Below are 14,099 nucleotides of genomic sequence, written 5' to 3'. Positions count from 1 at the left end.
TCTTCAGTTCAGCTAGTAAGCACATGCTAAGTGTCTTTGTGCCAGGTTGGATATATACGTAATTATAGATGAACACAAGTAGTTCCTAGAATACTAAAGAAGAGCTATGCTAAGGCATCCCAGAGAGGGGCCACTGAACCCAACCCAAGAATTTAGGGAATGCTTCCTGGAGAAGAAAAGGCCTAAACAGGCGTAAAGAGTAAGAAAGCTCTAGCCAGGCAAAGGAAGTTGGAAAGTGCATTCCCAGAGAAAGAATAACATGGAAGTCTCTGCTCCACAATGCGTAGGGCCTGAGTTTAGAATCCTCAAACTGCTGGGGGTGACTTATATGGCTGGGAGCTGGTATCGTCTGCAAGCTCCTTCCCTCACTAGTCTGATGTCTGGGCTGAAATTACTCAGAAGCTGGACTCAGCAGTGACTGTCAACTGGGGCACACAGTAGTTTGGGTTTTCTTGCAGCATGAGGATAGTTAGACCTCTTATTAGTCATCTTTATACAGCTTTATCCAACACCAGACAGTAAGCACCATGAAGGTAGAGTGTGTTTGTTATTTATTTCATCCCCAGCACCTCGCATAGAGCTTGTTACATAACAGGTGTTGAAAAAATCTTTGTTAAATGAGTCAAGGAATGAATGGAGGGGGACGGAAGGTGAAGGTGGTTCACATGTGCAGGCCTTAGTTTTCTTACAGATGTGGGAGGTAAGGTCTCCCTCTGAGAATTAGAGGAGGTGGATGTTGAGAAGGTCCTGGCAGAGGGGTCGAAGTTTTGGAAAGTCACTGAGGGGTGGATGGAATAAGACGGCAATACCATCAGTCTATGTGATCACAGGACTTTCTCTAGCAGTTTCTTCTGCCTGGGTGAACAGATATGGCAGTTTCTTTTTTAAATTTTAAATAGGGTCTTGCTCTTGCCCAGGCTGGAGTACAGTTGTACAATCATAACTCATTGCAGCGTCAGCCTCCTAGGCTTAAACAATCCTGCCAAGAGATGGCTGTTTTTTGTGATGACTAAGGGGATGGGTGTTACTCCAAGTGTAGACACAGGTTTAGGAATGCAAAGGAATCTCAGAGTGCTTAAGAAAGAGTGGTCCAGTGAGCAACTAGGGGACCAACTTCCTAGGAAAGTAAGTGAGGATGCGGGTGGGAAGTGGAGGGACGAAGGGACTGACTGGAGGTCAGGTCCAAGGCTGGTGGTGACTAAAGTAAGGGGGCAGCTGGAAGGTCATGGTCAGAAGGTGGAATATTGGAATTTCAGATTTCTTAAGTGTGTCAAATTCAGGTCATGACAAATTCCAGGGTGCAGTAATGGTGTGGGTAGCTGAAGACCAAGTTTCAATAAGGCTCACGGCAAGGTAGCTATTTATATGCTTCCTGGGAAACTGTCAGCAGATGAGAGGGACTCTGGGTATGAGTATGGGTGTTTTTCGTGAGCAACCGTGTCTCTCTTCCCAACAGAAGTGTGATTTAGTGGAAATAGACTTTTTAGGATTTTTCTAGTGCAATAATCAAATCTCTGAAAACTGGCTTACGATGAAAATGCTGCTTAGTCAAAATAGCATCCGCATGTCTTTGATGCTTTAATCATGCTATCCAGTGTTCCTTAATACCAGTGGTAATGAGGTGGGTGCAGGGAGCAGTTATCTGTGGTGAAGAAGCTTAATTGGGTGAGGGATATCCATGTGCCAAGATGAAAGACCATTTGTGGAACATTATAGCTTTATAATTCATACAGAACATTTATAAAGCATGATAGTTACATGGAGTATTGGTGTCCAGATACTAGTAATCACAGACACTTCTATAACATTCCCACCATGCCAGGTGCTGCATTGAGGGCTTTACAAATACGAACTGACTTCATCCTCCCAATAGCCCTTTGACAAAGATACTATCATTATCATTATCTTCATTTTACAGATGAGGCAACTGAGGCCCAGATAAGTCAAATCACTTGCCCACAAGTCATACACTTAGCAAATGGCAGAGCCAGGATTTGATCACAGGTAAATCCTGCACATACTGGACGGAGGCAGTTAGCCCCTCAGCCTTCTGATAAGGAAATAGAGGATAATAGTCACCTAATCAAGGCTAATAAGTAGTGGAGCTGGAGTCTGACATCCATGGCTGTCTGAGCCCCTAATCTCCAAGTCAGGGTGGTTCATTTGCCCAGATGACAACCTTCAGTTGTGAAAATGATCTCTGGCCTTTGCAGTCTTCCCTGGTGGAAAGAAAACTTCAGAAAACCTTACTGGTGACAGGAAGCAGTTGCTCAATACATGTTTGTGGAATAAACAAATGAGTAATGATTGCCACACTCCTGGTGTCACAGTTGGCCAGCAGGACACATTTTACAGTTGAGTAATTTCAGATAAAGACAGGAACATGGTGTTTATAAGCTGCCCTTAATGGCAGAGTACACAGACAGAAACGAGGGCAGAGAGAGAAATTGGGGACCCTGAAGAAAGGGGGCCAGCAGCAGGTAGCTGCCATCAGGGACAAGAACAGCACCTCCCAGGGTGGGAGACCCCAGGCCTTTCTGGCAGCAGGTCTGGATAGAAGGTGGACAGGAGGCTCGCCCGACTGCATCCCCTGCTCCTGCCCCTACTAGGCTACAAAAATCAAAGGGACAGCGGGTACCTCAATAAATATTTGCCCAATGCATGAATGAGTAAAGGCGAAGGACGGGGAGTGTTTTGAAAATCTATTCTCGTCCTTCCAGCTGACCACACCCCAGTAGCTACTCCTGCTTAAAGCTCTCCCCTCCTGTGACCAGCTGAGGACCTCAGGCTGCAGCAGAGCTATGCCCAGGTACACGGTGCATGTCCGTGGGGAATGGCTGGCAGTGCCCTGCCAAGACGCGCAGCTCACTGTTGGCTGGCTGGGCCGAGAGGCGGTGAGGCGCTATATCAAGAATAAGCCTGACAATGGTGGCTTCGGCTCCGTGGATGACGTGCACTTCCTTGTGCGCCGCTGCAAGGGCCTGGGCCTGCTGGACAATGGGGACCGGCTCGAAGTGGCCCTAGAGGACAACGAGTTCGTGGAAGTGGGTGAGTGGCTGCAGGAGAGGGCCATGAACGGGTGCGGTTTAGTCCTGGCTTAGTCCTTGCATCATTGAACCCCCACCTCGGGGAAAATGATAGGTAGAGGTCAGGCTTGCCGAGGCTGGCTCTGTGCAGGCACTTGCCACGCTTCTGGGGATCTTAAGTCTTCACACAACCCTGTGAGATGGGTAGCATTCTCCTCCACCTCTGATAGCCATGGAGAAATCAGAGAGGAGGTAACTTACCCAGACTCCAGCAGCTAGTAAATAACAAAGACTAGACCGATACTCAAGGCTGCAGGTCTGAATCCCTTTGCAGTGGGATTTTGAAGGTCCTTTTGCCTTTCAAAAGAATCCACTGCCACCCCTAGACTGGAGGCCAGCAGCACAGCATCAGTTCAGATTTAAAAGAAAATAAAGCTGGGAATGGGGATGGAAGTGGAATTCCGTCTTGAACTTTCATCTAAACCCCTGGTCTCTGCCCTGACAGCTACCTCTCTGCTTTTTGCTCTCCTCCTACATAAAGATGCTAAGACCACATGAAACCATCTGAAGTGGTTTTAAAGCAGCCATTTCTATATAATTCATGGGCCAATGATGGGCCCTTCCTTGGTTTATCAGGGGGAACATGGCTGTACAATGTGGTTTGTAATGAGTCCCCGTGCATTCTTGTTTTAGTTATAGAGGGTGATGCCATGTCTCCTGACTTCATTCCATCTCAACCAGAAGGAGTTTATCTGTATCCTTTCCCACAAGCTCTTTGGTCTGCTCTGGGGGCAGCTCCTGCATATGGTGGGGCTGGGGTTTTTCCACACCACCCTATATATTCCTTTACCTGGATATAGATACAGCAAGTACCGGGAACCTGAAAAGGTAAGCTTCAAACCACTTTATTTTTCTTCAGAAAATTAAGGCCCATTATTTAAGAGGGAGGAAAGCCAGTATAACTTCTGAGTAAACACTGTCAATTACAACAGGGCTGGCCAGGAGCAGTGACTCATGTCTGTAGTCCCAGCACTTTGGGCGGCTAAGGTGGGCAGAACCAGCCTGGCCAACATGGTAAAGCCCCATCTCTACTAAAAATACAAAAATTAGCCAGGTATGGTGGTGGGCACCTGTAATCCCAGCTACTTGGGAGGCTGAGGCACAAGAATCACTTGAACCCAGGAGGTGGAGGTTGCAGTGAGCTGTGATTGTACTACTGCACTCCAGCCTGGGCTGGAGAGTCTGTCTCAAAACAACCAACCAACCAACCACAGGGCTTTATCCAGCTCTGTAGTAGGGAAAGGGGGCTTGGAAAGGCATTATGCTTTTGTACCACTCTGCCTCCTCTTACGCAAGCTGCCTTTTTATTTAGCATGTTCATGTTTTGTGCGGTGATCAGATCTTTGAAGTGTCAGTTCAGTTCTGTTGGAGGTGTCACTACTCTGGTTAGAATAATGAAGCTGTTCAGACTCACTGAGATCCCCTTCTTTTGTGTAGTACATTGACTTAGATGGAGACAGTCTGACCACAGAGGATCTGGTCAACTTGGGAAAGGGACACTACAAAATAAAGGTATGGGGAGGGAGGGGAAAGATGACTGGCTGTTTTTGCTGCCTGTGGAAGACTTTAGCATGCTCAGTTCTGATCAACATTTTCCTAGCTCACCCCAACCGCTGAGAAGAGGGTGCAGAAATCCAGGGAGGTCATAGATAGCATCATAAAAGAGAAAACAGGTATCCTTTTATCTTTGTTATAAATATTTTTTATAAACAAACAAAAATCCCTGCATCTAATTGTATAATGTCTCTTTTTATTCTAGTTGTTTACGGTATTACTACAGGTTTCGGGAAATTTGCCAGAACTGTAATTCCTATCAATAAGCTACAGTAAGTTTAAAACACACATATGTTCATGTTCTACCTACCCTCATCTTTGAAATATTTTTCGACAAGGGAAATAATTCACATTTGCCCCAATTTACAGATCAGAGAATGAAGCTTGGGTTAACTTGCATGTGAGTTGGTATTGAAAACCCAGGCTGACTGGTTTCTCCTATTGCCTTCCTTCTGTCCCTCCAAGGATTTGACCATGATTCCCTTCATTTTCCCAGCTGAGGGAACATTTTCTCACTGCAGTGTATCTAAGAGGATTTTTACCTTTCTCTTGCAGGGAGCTTCAAGTCAACTTAGTACGCTCGCATTCTTCAGGTAAGTCAAAGCGTTGGGTACCTCCTGGATCTTGTGTGATTAGATGAATAAAGCACAGCACAGTGTGAGTCATCCAGTTATAGTCACAAAAAGCTAGTTTCTCAAAACAGCATTTCAAGAACTAGGTGCTGAGGTGGGAAGGGATGCAGAAAGAATCAGCTGAGCCTCAGAAAAAGAAGTGGGCCAGGTGGAGGGATGGGGTTGGCACAAGAACACATGTCCCATCCCGTGGAAAGAGTGTTGCATTCAGGGAAGGAAATAAAGCCTGGAACTCAGAGAATGAGTTAGGATGGGCATAGTGAGATGGGAAAGACTGTCACCAATCAGCACCCATCAAATGGTAAAGAAGTTGTGCTAAGGACTCTGGATGCTATTCTAAAGGTGAGTGGGGGGTCAGGGGTTCACTGAAACATCCTGAAAAGGGGAATTGAGAAGGCAAAACTGGGGTCTTCACCTTTGTCAGGAAGATGGGGCTTGGACAAGTCAGACAGGCAGGAGGGAGAGTAGTCCAACTACCTGAGCCGAGAGGAGAAGGTAATAGCAGGCTGGGCTACATATGGGAAAGATTTGAGGGAGGGAGGGAGGGAGGGAGGTTGTCAGGAGATAGAAAGGAGTTTGCTTTTCTTGGAAAAAACATCAATTCTGTTTTGTAGGTGTTGGGAAACCACTAATTCCTGAAAGGTGTCGGATGCTCTTGGCTTTAAGGATCAATGTCTTAGCCAAAGGATACAGTGGCATTTCCCTGGAGACCCTCAAACAAGTTATCGAAATGTTTAATGGTAATGCAATGATTCCCCAGATGGAACCTCTGTGGAGGCTGGGTGTGTACCACAGGGTAGACTTGATTGGCCAGTTGCTGAGGAATCTTACCTGAGATAAGAAGACACGAATAATTGAAATGAGTGAAAAATGCACTTGGCAAAAAGAATAGTTAGATGGGGGAAGAGGAGAAAGTCAATCAGAGATGCTTACTCCTGTGAACTTAAACTTATTCTGCAAGACCCTTTCCCTAGCATTTGTCATTTTCAAGACTAGAACAGGACCCTTAAGTCTGCCCTTACATTCAAGCCTGCCTAGAAGAACCTTAGGTTAAATGATACACGAATATGGTTAGAAAAATTGCATAATGATATCGATGTCCATCCCAAAGGCCAATTCAGTAGTTCTGGTTGGTGCCTGGGAATCTGAAATCGTAATGCCCCCCAGGTGATGGCCAGACTTGCACACTAAAATCCAACTTCTTACAAGGGTAGAACAGAAATGCAAAGAGGCTAATGACTCCTTTGTAATCAAGAAGCCATGTAGTGGCAGGATATGATGGAACTCAACTCTAGAGCTTTCTTCTTGGATAGGAAAATTCTAATGTGGAAACCAGATTTGCAGTGGTTGAAGGTATTGTCCCTTCTCACAGGTAAGGACAAGCCTTCTAGGTCAGTGGAGACTCAGAACTCTTTGAGGCGAAGGAGAGGGAAGAGAAGCAGAGCTGAGGCGGTCACAAGGAGCAAAACATATTGAGCTTCCATGTTATGGACGCAAGTGGCACGTAAATAGGATATGCCAATGCGTGGAGAGCAATTTGAATGAACAGTCTGTTGTCCACAGGGCTGTGCTGAACAGACTAGTAGTGATTCCAACACCTATTTCTACTCCTACCTTGGTCTGCCATACCATATAGCCCTAAAATCCCAGACAGTAGCCCTCCAACCTTAAACCCACCTGGACTTTATGGGTGAGTCTAAGGTACCTCTGAGAGTTCCCCAGCGTGAACTGGAGCCGGAAGCTGGTCTGTGGATGGCACTGCCATACCCAACTGATATTATTTAACAGTTGGAAAAAATGCTGCCATCAGGAATCTGATTTTATTTCAGAAAAATGAAGCCTCTTTTTTGGTAACTTTTTGGGAATTTCTTAGAAAATGGCACGTGTTTATTGATAAGGGGAAATGGGGTGTAGACTGGGTGACTGGCAAAATGAAAAGACTCAGTTGCCTATGACTTCTCTTCCCCTGGGAAACCTTGTTAATGCTTTGGTGCACCACTACCTTCTGGAACATTTTATATTACTTTTCCAATGTTTCCAAACATTTTCCAATAGCTTTGAATGGCTAAACTTGGTCAAATGAATGTCCTTTAACTTCATATTTAAATAATTTCTAACTATTTTTCCTGTAATAAATAAATGAACTGTAAAAAACAAAAACAGACAAAAAACCCAGCTAGCTCCCGATCTCATCTTTAAGATACATTGCTAAAATTTCTACAAGTGGAAGTACTAGGTCGGATTAGAGCACACAGATTTTGAGGGCTTTGCGTCCAGAAGTGTCCTCCTTCCTTCTTCTTATTTATTTAGGAGACAGGGTCCTTTTTTGCCGCCCAGGCTGGAGTGCAGTGGCACGATCTTGGCTCACTGCAACCTCCACCTCCCAGGTTCAAGTAATTCTCCCACCTCAGCCTTCCCAGTAGTTGGGAATACAGGCATGCGCCACCACGCTTGGCTAACTTTTGTATATTTTGCAGAGACAGGGTTTCACCGTGTTGCCCAGGCTGGTCTTGAACTCCTGGGCTCAAGTGATATGTCTGCCTCCGCCTCCCAAAGTTCTGGGATTACAGGCGTGAGCCACTGTGCCCGGCCCTTCTTTCCTTCTTGCTGTCTCTCTCTCCAGCCATCCCTTCCTCCTTCTCTCCTCTTTTTCTTTCTATAGCAATTTATCTAGGTCCCTTACATATTAGCTGGGTTTGAAGAATTGTCTTTCCCCCGGTGTTTATGCCATAAAGTGATAGCTATTGGAGGCAGGGTGGGGGGCAGGGTGCACTCACTGACAAAGCAAGGAGAGTCAGAATGCAGTACTCTTGAACTAATTGCTACCTACTTCTCTCCCAGCCTCCTGCCTGCCCTATGTTCCGGAGAAAGGAACCGTTGGTGCCAGTGGAGACCTTGCTCCACTCTCTCATCTTGCTCTCGGGTTAATTGGAGAAGGGAAGATGTGGTCTCCAAAGAGTGGTTGGGCTGATGCTAAATATGTAAGACTTACAACAGCTTCCATCTGCAGCAATTGCCCTAGGCTGGACACCAACTGTGCTTGCATGCTTCGTATCACTTAATCCTTACAATAGCTCAGTGAGGGAGCCTCTACTATCCTTACTTTATAGATGAGACAACGAAAGCTTAGAAGTCAGATGAGGCAAGACTGTTGTTAGCTGTCAGCCTTCTGGGTTTGGTAATCACCTTGGTGAAAAGGTATAACTGCTACTGTGAATCCCAATAATTTATCCTGCACCTACCACATTTCCAGTGCCTAGCAGCAAGGTCACACACTGTCACAATTTTAATTAGGAGCTGGTCTCACAGGTGCAGCGGTGTGGCTCATAGCACTTACTATATGGCTTCTGGAAAGCAGGGTTCATTTTTCCCTCTTACCCTAGTGGCTAATCAAAAAAGCCTGTTTTTGATAAAGCTTTGGTGTTTTCTTCTTCTGTGTCTGAATTTCATTACAGCAGCACAAAGCATCATTTAATGTATTATCCCTGATGAATTGCTGGAAGGTTCCTTGATAGTAAGTGAAAAGGGCAGAAGGCCCCGGAAGAGGAAACAGCTAAGGAAATAGATAATCCTTTTGGGGATGCAACTTCTAGATCATCTGTCTTCCATGCAGCCTTGTCTTTGATTATTTCGCTATGGACTGTGTTTTCCTCCAACCACCCTCACACAGCAATCACCCTGACTTTTCTAAACAGCAAATTCAAGCATGTTCTAGTGAAAACCTGTAATGCTTCCCATTGTCTTCAGGATAAAGGTTAAACTTAAAGTGGCTTTCAAGGGTCTTGTTTGTCATGTTATCCCCTAATCCCTTCTATGTGTGGTTCTGCATTGCAGAAACTGGAGGTTGCCTGCAGTGGGAATGTGCTGGGCAGAGGGTCTGGCACAAATACGTACTTCTCTCTCCAATTTCTGCTTCTGAAACGTCTTCTAGGGATCTTTTGAAGCCAGAAATTGAAGACCAGCCTGGGCAAGAAAGCGAGGCTCCACCTCTACAAAAAATAATTTAAAAATTTTCCTGGCACAGTAGCCTGTGCCTGTAGTCCCAGCTACTCAGGAGGCTGAGGATCACTTGAGCCCAGGAGTTCAAGGCTGCAGTGAGCTAGGATTGCACCACTGTGCTCGCTCCAGCCTGGGTGACAGAGATGGGTGTCTAAAAAATAAAAGAAAAAGAAAAAAAGAAAAGCCCTCTAAGAAGCTTTCCTCTCTGCTGCTCCACTTCCTACCTCTTGAGTTCCTTGTGACCCTCCTATATGCTCTCCTAGCACCTTATATGATTGTTTTCCACTGCACCCCACCCACTTCCCACATCCTCGCACTGAATGTGCTGTTACTCAGCTCAGATTGCCCCTGAGCTTGCCTGTCTTCATTTTGCCTACTCCTAGACCCACCCCAACACCCAGAACAGAATCCAGCCTCTAGTTGATACTTGAATCTAATTGTGAAATTGACATAGTAGATGGGACCACTCTATCCTTCTCTTACCTTAACTTCCCCTTCCTTCTTTCCCAGAGGGACCTTAACTTAATGACTCTCTACTTCTTTTATTTCAAGGAAAGACTGTTCTGCCCATTCCCCCTCCGGATTCTGTCTCCATCTAGTAGAGGGAATTTTATAATCCCTTCTTCATTGGTGCTCACACGTGTGCCACAAAAGCCCTGCTCTAAGGTTTTGCCAGTGTTTAAATGATGCATTAGTGAGGTTAGAGGACTTTTTAGGTCAAGCTCTGGAGGCAGGGGAGCGTGAACAGGGAGGAGTCCAGCCTAAGCACAACACAGATGCATGTATGTGTGTCAGATACATGTATGTCAGGAGGCAGCGGTAAAAAAGGTGAACGTTAAGGTGGAAACTGAACACGAAGGATCTAGAGACCAAAATTTCGGGTTGATTCTGTAGACAACGGAGCCCCTGATTTCAATACAAAAATTAATTAAAAGGTAGGTCTGCTTTCATGAATAAAGAACAAAACTAGAGAATAGACCAGAGAACATGAGTAGAGCCAGTTCCTATAGGTCTTATCTAAGATGGACTTTTGGGCATAAAGAGCTATTATTGGATTCCATATGATATTGGAAATAGGCTAGTATTTCATTTGATACCCATTTTCATAGTTTTAATCATTCTATAGGTCCTAGAAGCCCATGGATTGAAACCAGTTATTTTAAAACCAAAAGAGGTAAGGAAACTCAAGGAAAATATGTTCATAGTGCATAAGTCTTTATGCTGTATTTTCAGTTTTAATCTCAGCCTCAATGGTTCCTTAAATGCAGCTTGTGTGTTTGTTTAAAGGTCATCCCTGAAGAAGGGTCACCTCCATAAGAATTTAAAAGATTCTTTATGCCAGGCATGCTGGTGGATGCCTGTAATCCTAACACTTTGGGAAGCCAAGATGGGTGGATCGCCTGAGCTCAGGAGTTTGAGACCAGCCTGGGCAACATGGTGAAACCGTATCTCTACCCAAAAAAAGAGACAAAAATTAGCCAGGCATGGTGGCGCACACTTGTAATCCTAGCTACCCTGGAGGCTAAGGTGGGAGGATCACTTGAGCCCTGGAGGTCAAGGCTTCAGTGAGCCATGGAGTGCAGTGCAGGGAGCCACTGCACTCCAGCCTGGGCAGCACAGTCAGACCCTGTCTCAAAAAAGAAAAAAGATTCTTCATGCCACAATGCACAGGGGGGTCTCTTAGGAACTTAAAACTTGAAATTGAGTTCTGTTAGGATCTCTGAGAGACAGATGTTCTCAGCCAAAATTCCTTAGAATGCTCTAAGCTAAGAGTCTTGGACCAGAATTAGTTTTTTTTTTTGGATGTCTCATCAATAACAGTAAGAATTTAAAGAAGAAATGCAACCTAATGCACTAAAGATTCTATGTGCAGTCTACACTCCAGAGCTACATTCCTGCTTTGGGAATGGGGATACTTAACAAGTATTTCATTTGCCAGATTTGTGCTTATGAGTTCACATATGATAGCACTTATTCTTCAAGGGCTTAAATAAACATTACTGTTCCATACTTTAGAAAACAAACATAGTTCAACTGACTGGCTAATTTTTCTCTCATGAAAGCAAAAGATACAAAATCCACTGGTATGTAGGTTCGTTACAATAACCACAGTAGGAAACTTTGCTCTCTCCCCCAACAGGGCCTGGCACTCATCAATGGGACGCAGATGATCACATCCCTGGGCTGCGAAGCTGTAGAGAGAGCCAGTGCTATTGCACGGCAGGCTGACATTGTGGCAGCCCTGACCCTTGAAGTGCTGAAGGGCACCACCAAAGCCTTTGACACTGGTCAGCAGAGTTCTTCCTTGCGGTTGTTATTCATTCAACCAGAGGTGGTGGGGTGGGGTGACTGAGGTCTTTAGACGCAGAAGTGGTGGGGGCAAGTGGTAGGGAAGGAGAAAATCCAAGTGCCTATGGCATACCCAGTGTGCTGCTTCTTCATCTAAGCTACGGCTCACCTGATCCTTGAAATAACCGCAATTTACAGATGCACAGAGCCTGGAAGTTGAGTGACTTGCCTCAGATCACCTGGGGATCTGGGTGTGTCAAGCTTTGTGTTGTCTTAGGAATCTTTTTACAGGACTTTAGAACTACAGTAGGATTAGGGTTGGTCCCGACTAGAAAATTGGGAAAGAAAAACTATCGAATTGGTAGCTTATTTAGAAAGTAGTGAATTTCGACGACCCCCCAACTGTAATATGAAAAGGGCAGAACATTGTCTAAAAGTAACCGAGTTAAAGTAGGCCACTGTAGGGCTCCCTCCTGTTAGTAGCCCTATTCCTTTAAGGTAGGCCCAGTGTCTTGAGTGGAATTCCCAGTGGTCTCAACATATAGTTTGCTATCAGATATTTAAAGTAGAAGGAATCAAGTCAACAAGGAAAATTGTGCTTTTGGAGGTAAGTTTCTAATTCTGAGTGGTGGCTAAGGACCCCTGGGACTTTTGAGGGCTGTGTCAGCACTGTAAATGGTCCTGAGCCTTTGATGGTCATTTATTTGAATATCAGAATTACTCGACCTGGCACGGTGGCTCACACCTGTAATCCCAGCACTTTGGGAGGCCAAGGCGGGAGGATCGCTTGAGCCCAGGAGTTTGAAACCAGCCTGGGGAACGTAGTGAGACCCCCATCTTTAAAAAAATAATGGAATTATTCAGACTTTTTCTCCTTCATCAATTATAGACATTCATGCTCTTCGACCTCACCGTGGGCAAATTGAAGTTGCTTTTCGGTTTCGGTCACTCTTGGACTCAGATCACCACCCATCAGAAATAGCAGGTCTGACCATGTTTATGGGAGTGACCTATTTGGTTATGTGTTTTGTGAAAAGAATTGGTAATATGACCCCTGTCTCATCCCCTCCGCCTCTTCCACAGAGAGTCACAGGTTCTGTGATCGTGTCCAGGATGCATACACCTTGCGCTGCTGTCCACAGGTAAAAGTGAAAAGAAAAAGTCAATAAAAAATGCCAATAAAGTTTTTCTTTCCCCAGGTTCAGGATGAAGAATTTTAAAACAGGAAAGTGTTAGAAAAACATGTAATGGTAAACTATAGTCCAAATTTCTTACTGACTCTATGAAAAGTTATGTATATTTTACCTTTATGTATGCAATTGTTGTAAAGTTTCTATTCTATATGGTGAACTATTTGTTTTCTTTTGATTGTTCAACTTACTTTCAGAGTATTTCAGTCTGTGCCAAGTTTCAGTCTATGGTGTAATAGAGTCCTCTCTAGAATAAATACCCTCATTTCCCTTTACTCAGCAAGTTATCTTTTCTAGCTAGCTTATTAAACAATAGATCAAAACACCTATGGGTAAGAATTGTCAAATTAGATCTACAGGAAGATCAAGTCCTCCCTGATATTTTAATAATGATAACAGATTCTATGTGACAGGCACCATTATCACTTTCATGTATTAACTTTATCTTTCATGTATTAATTCATTTAATCTTCCCAACTATGAGAAAGATACTCTTTCTCCCATTTTGCAATGGGGAAACCGAGGCACAGAATTAAGTACCTTGCCCAAGATCACACAGATAGATTATTATTTCCTTGACTTCTGGGAGAAACCAGAAGCCAGGTGCTGCTTTAGAGCATTGTGGCTATCTTTGGGGTTTGTACAGGGTAGCTGCCTTCTGTGTGAGCATCTTCTAATGTGATACCTTCATGCTTCATGAACTTTACCGCCTTGGATAATAGCTACCATTTGAGTAATCTCTGTGAGTCACATCTAAGAATTTGTTTGCATTATTTTATGTACTTCTCAAAAGCCATAAGTGTTACTGTCTGTTTTCTAAGTCTTCCTCTCTTTTAACTATAAACCTAAGGAACTTGCCCAAGTCCTACCTCTAACCTGGGAGTGAATCCACCTGTGTCTAGAGTTGGCATTCTTCCACACCATGCTGCTTTGTATAGATTGATCTAATGTGAATATATGTGATAATGAATTTATTCTAATTTGTTTCAGTGAAAACCCAAAAGAATTATAACAAAATTATCTTCATGTTCAAAATGAACAGAGTATAATTTCCATGGTTATAACTTTAAGATAAGATCTTCTGTAGTCTTTATAACTTTAAGATCAGATCTTCTATATTAATATTGGTATCTTCAGGTAATCAAATGGGTCATCTACCTTATTCTGATTGTATTTTAGGTCCATGGTGTGGTGAATGATACAATAGCATTTGTGAAGAACATCATTACCATAGAACTGAACAGCGCAACAGATAATCCTGTATCTTTTGATTGTCTACTAACCTGCAATTATACAATTGCAGCTGGTAATTTTAAGATCTACTGAAACAATCATTTTGTGTAGCTTCT

General features: G+C 44.1%; 1 protein-coding gene across 3 annotated transcripts in view; it reads left to right on the top strand.

Moving 5' to 3' along the window:
- Positions 1 to 2,374: 2,374 nt before the first annotated feature.
- The window catches only part of HAL (histidine ammonia-lyase), a 28,001-nt gene continuing 16,276 nt past the window's right edge, over positions 2,375 to 14,099 (top strand). Inside the window, exons 1-14 of one of the 3 annotated variants that reach the window (XM_010383891.2) lie at positions 2,375 to 3,048; positions 3,720 to 3,780; positions 3,887 to 3,914; positions 4,524 to 4,598; positions 4,687 to 4,759; positions 4,846 to 4,912; positions 5,196 to 5,233; positions 5,887 to 6,012; positions 8,114 to 8,253; positions 10,398 to 10,445; positions 11,412 to 11,559; positions 12,450 to 12,545; positions 12,644 to 12,702; positions 13,930 to 14,010. In XM_010383891.2, the coding sequence (XP_010382193.1) occupies positions 2,802 to 3,048; positions 3,720 to 3,780; positions 3,887 to 3,914; positions 4,524 to 4,598; positions 4,687 to 4,759; positions 4,846 to 4,912; positions 5,196 to 5,233; positions 5,887 to 6,012; positions 8,114 to 8,253; positions 10,398 to 10,445; positions 11,412 to 11,559; positions 12,450 to 12,545; positions 12,644 to 12,702; positions 13,930 to 14,010 (1,287 nt within the window). In that variant the 5' untranslated portion in view covers positions 2,375 to 2,801. The remainder of the gene's footprint in view (positions 3,049 to 3,719; positions 3,781 to 3,886; positions 3,915 to 4,523; positions 4,599 to 4,686; positions 4,760 to 4,845; positions 4,913 to 5,195; positions 5,234 to 5,886; positions 6,013 to 8,113; positions 8,254 to 10,397; positions 10,446 to 11,411; positions 11,560 to 12,449; positions 12,546 to 12,643; positions 12,703 to 13,929; positions 14,011 to 14,099) is intronic. The other 2 variants (XM_010383894.2, XM_010383893.2) reach the window with 2 other exon arrangements.

Source organism: Rhinopithecus roxellana, chromosome 10, assembly GCF_007565055.1.
Source record: "Rhinopithecus roxellana isolate Shanxi Qingling chromosome 10, ASM756505v1, whole genome shotgun sequence".
Taxonomy (NCBI): Eukaryota; Metazoa; Chordata; class Mammalia; order Primates; family Cercopithecidae; genus Rhinopithecus; species Rhinopithecus roxellana.
Note: the sequence above shows the minus strand (reverse complement) of the source record. Positions and strands in the feature narration are given on the sequence as shown.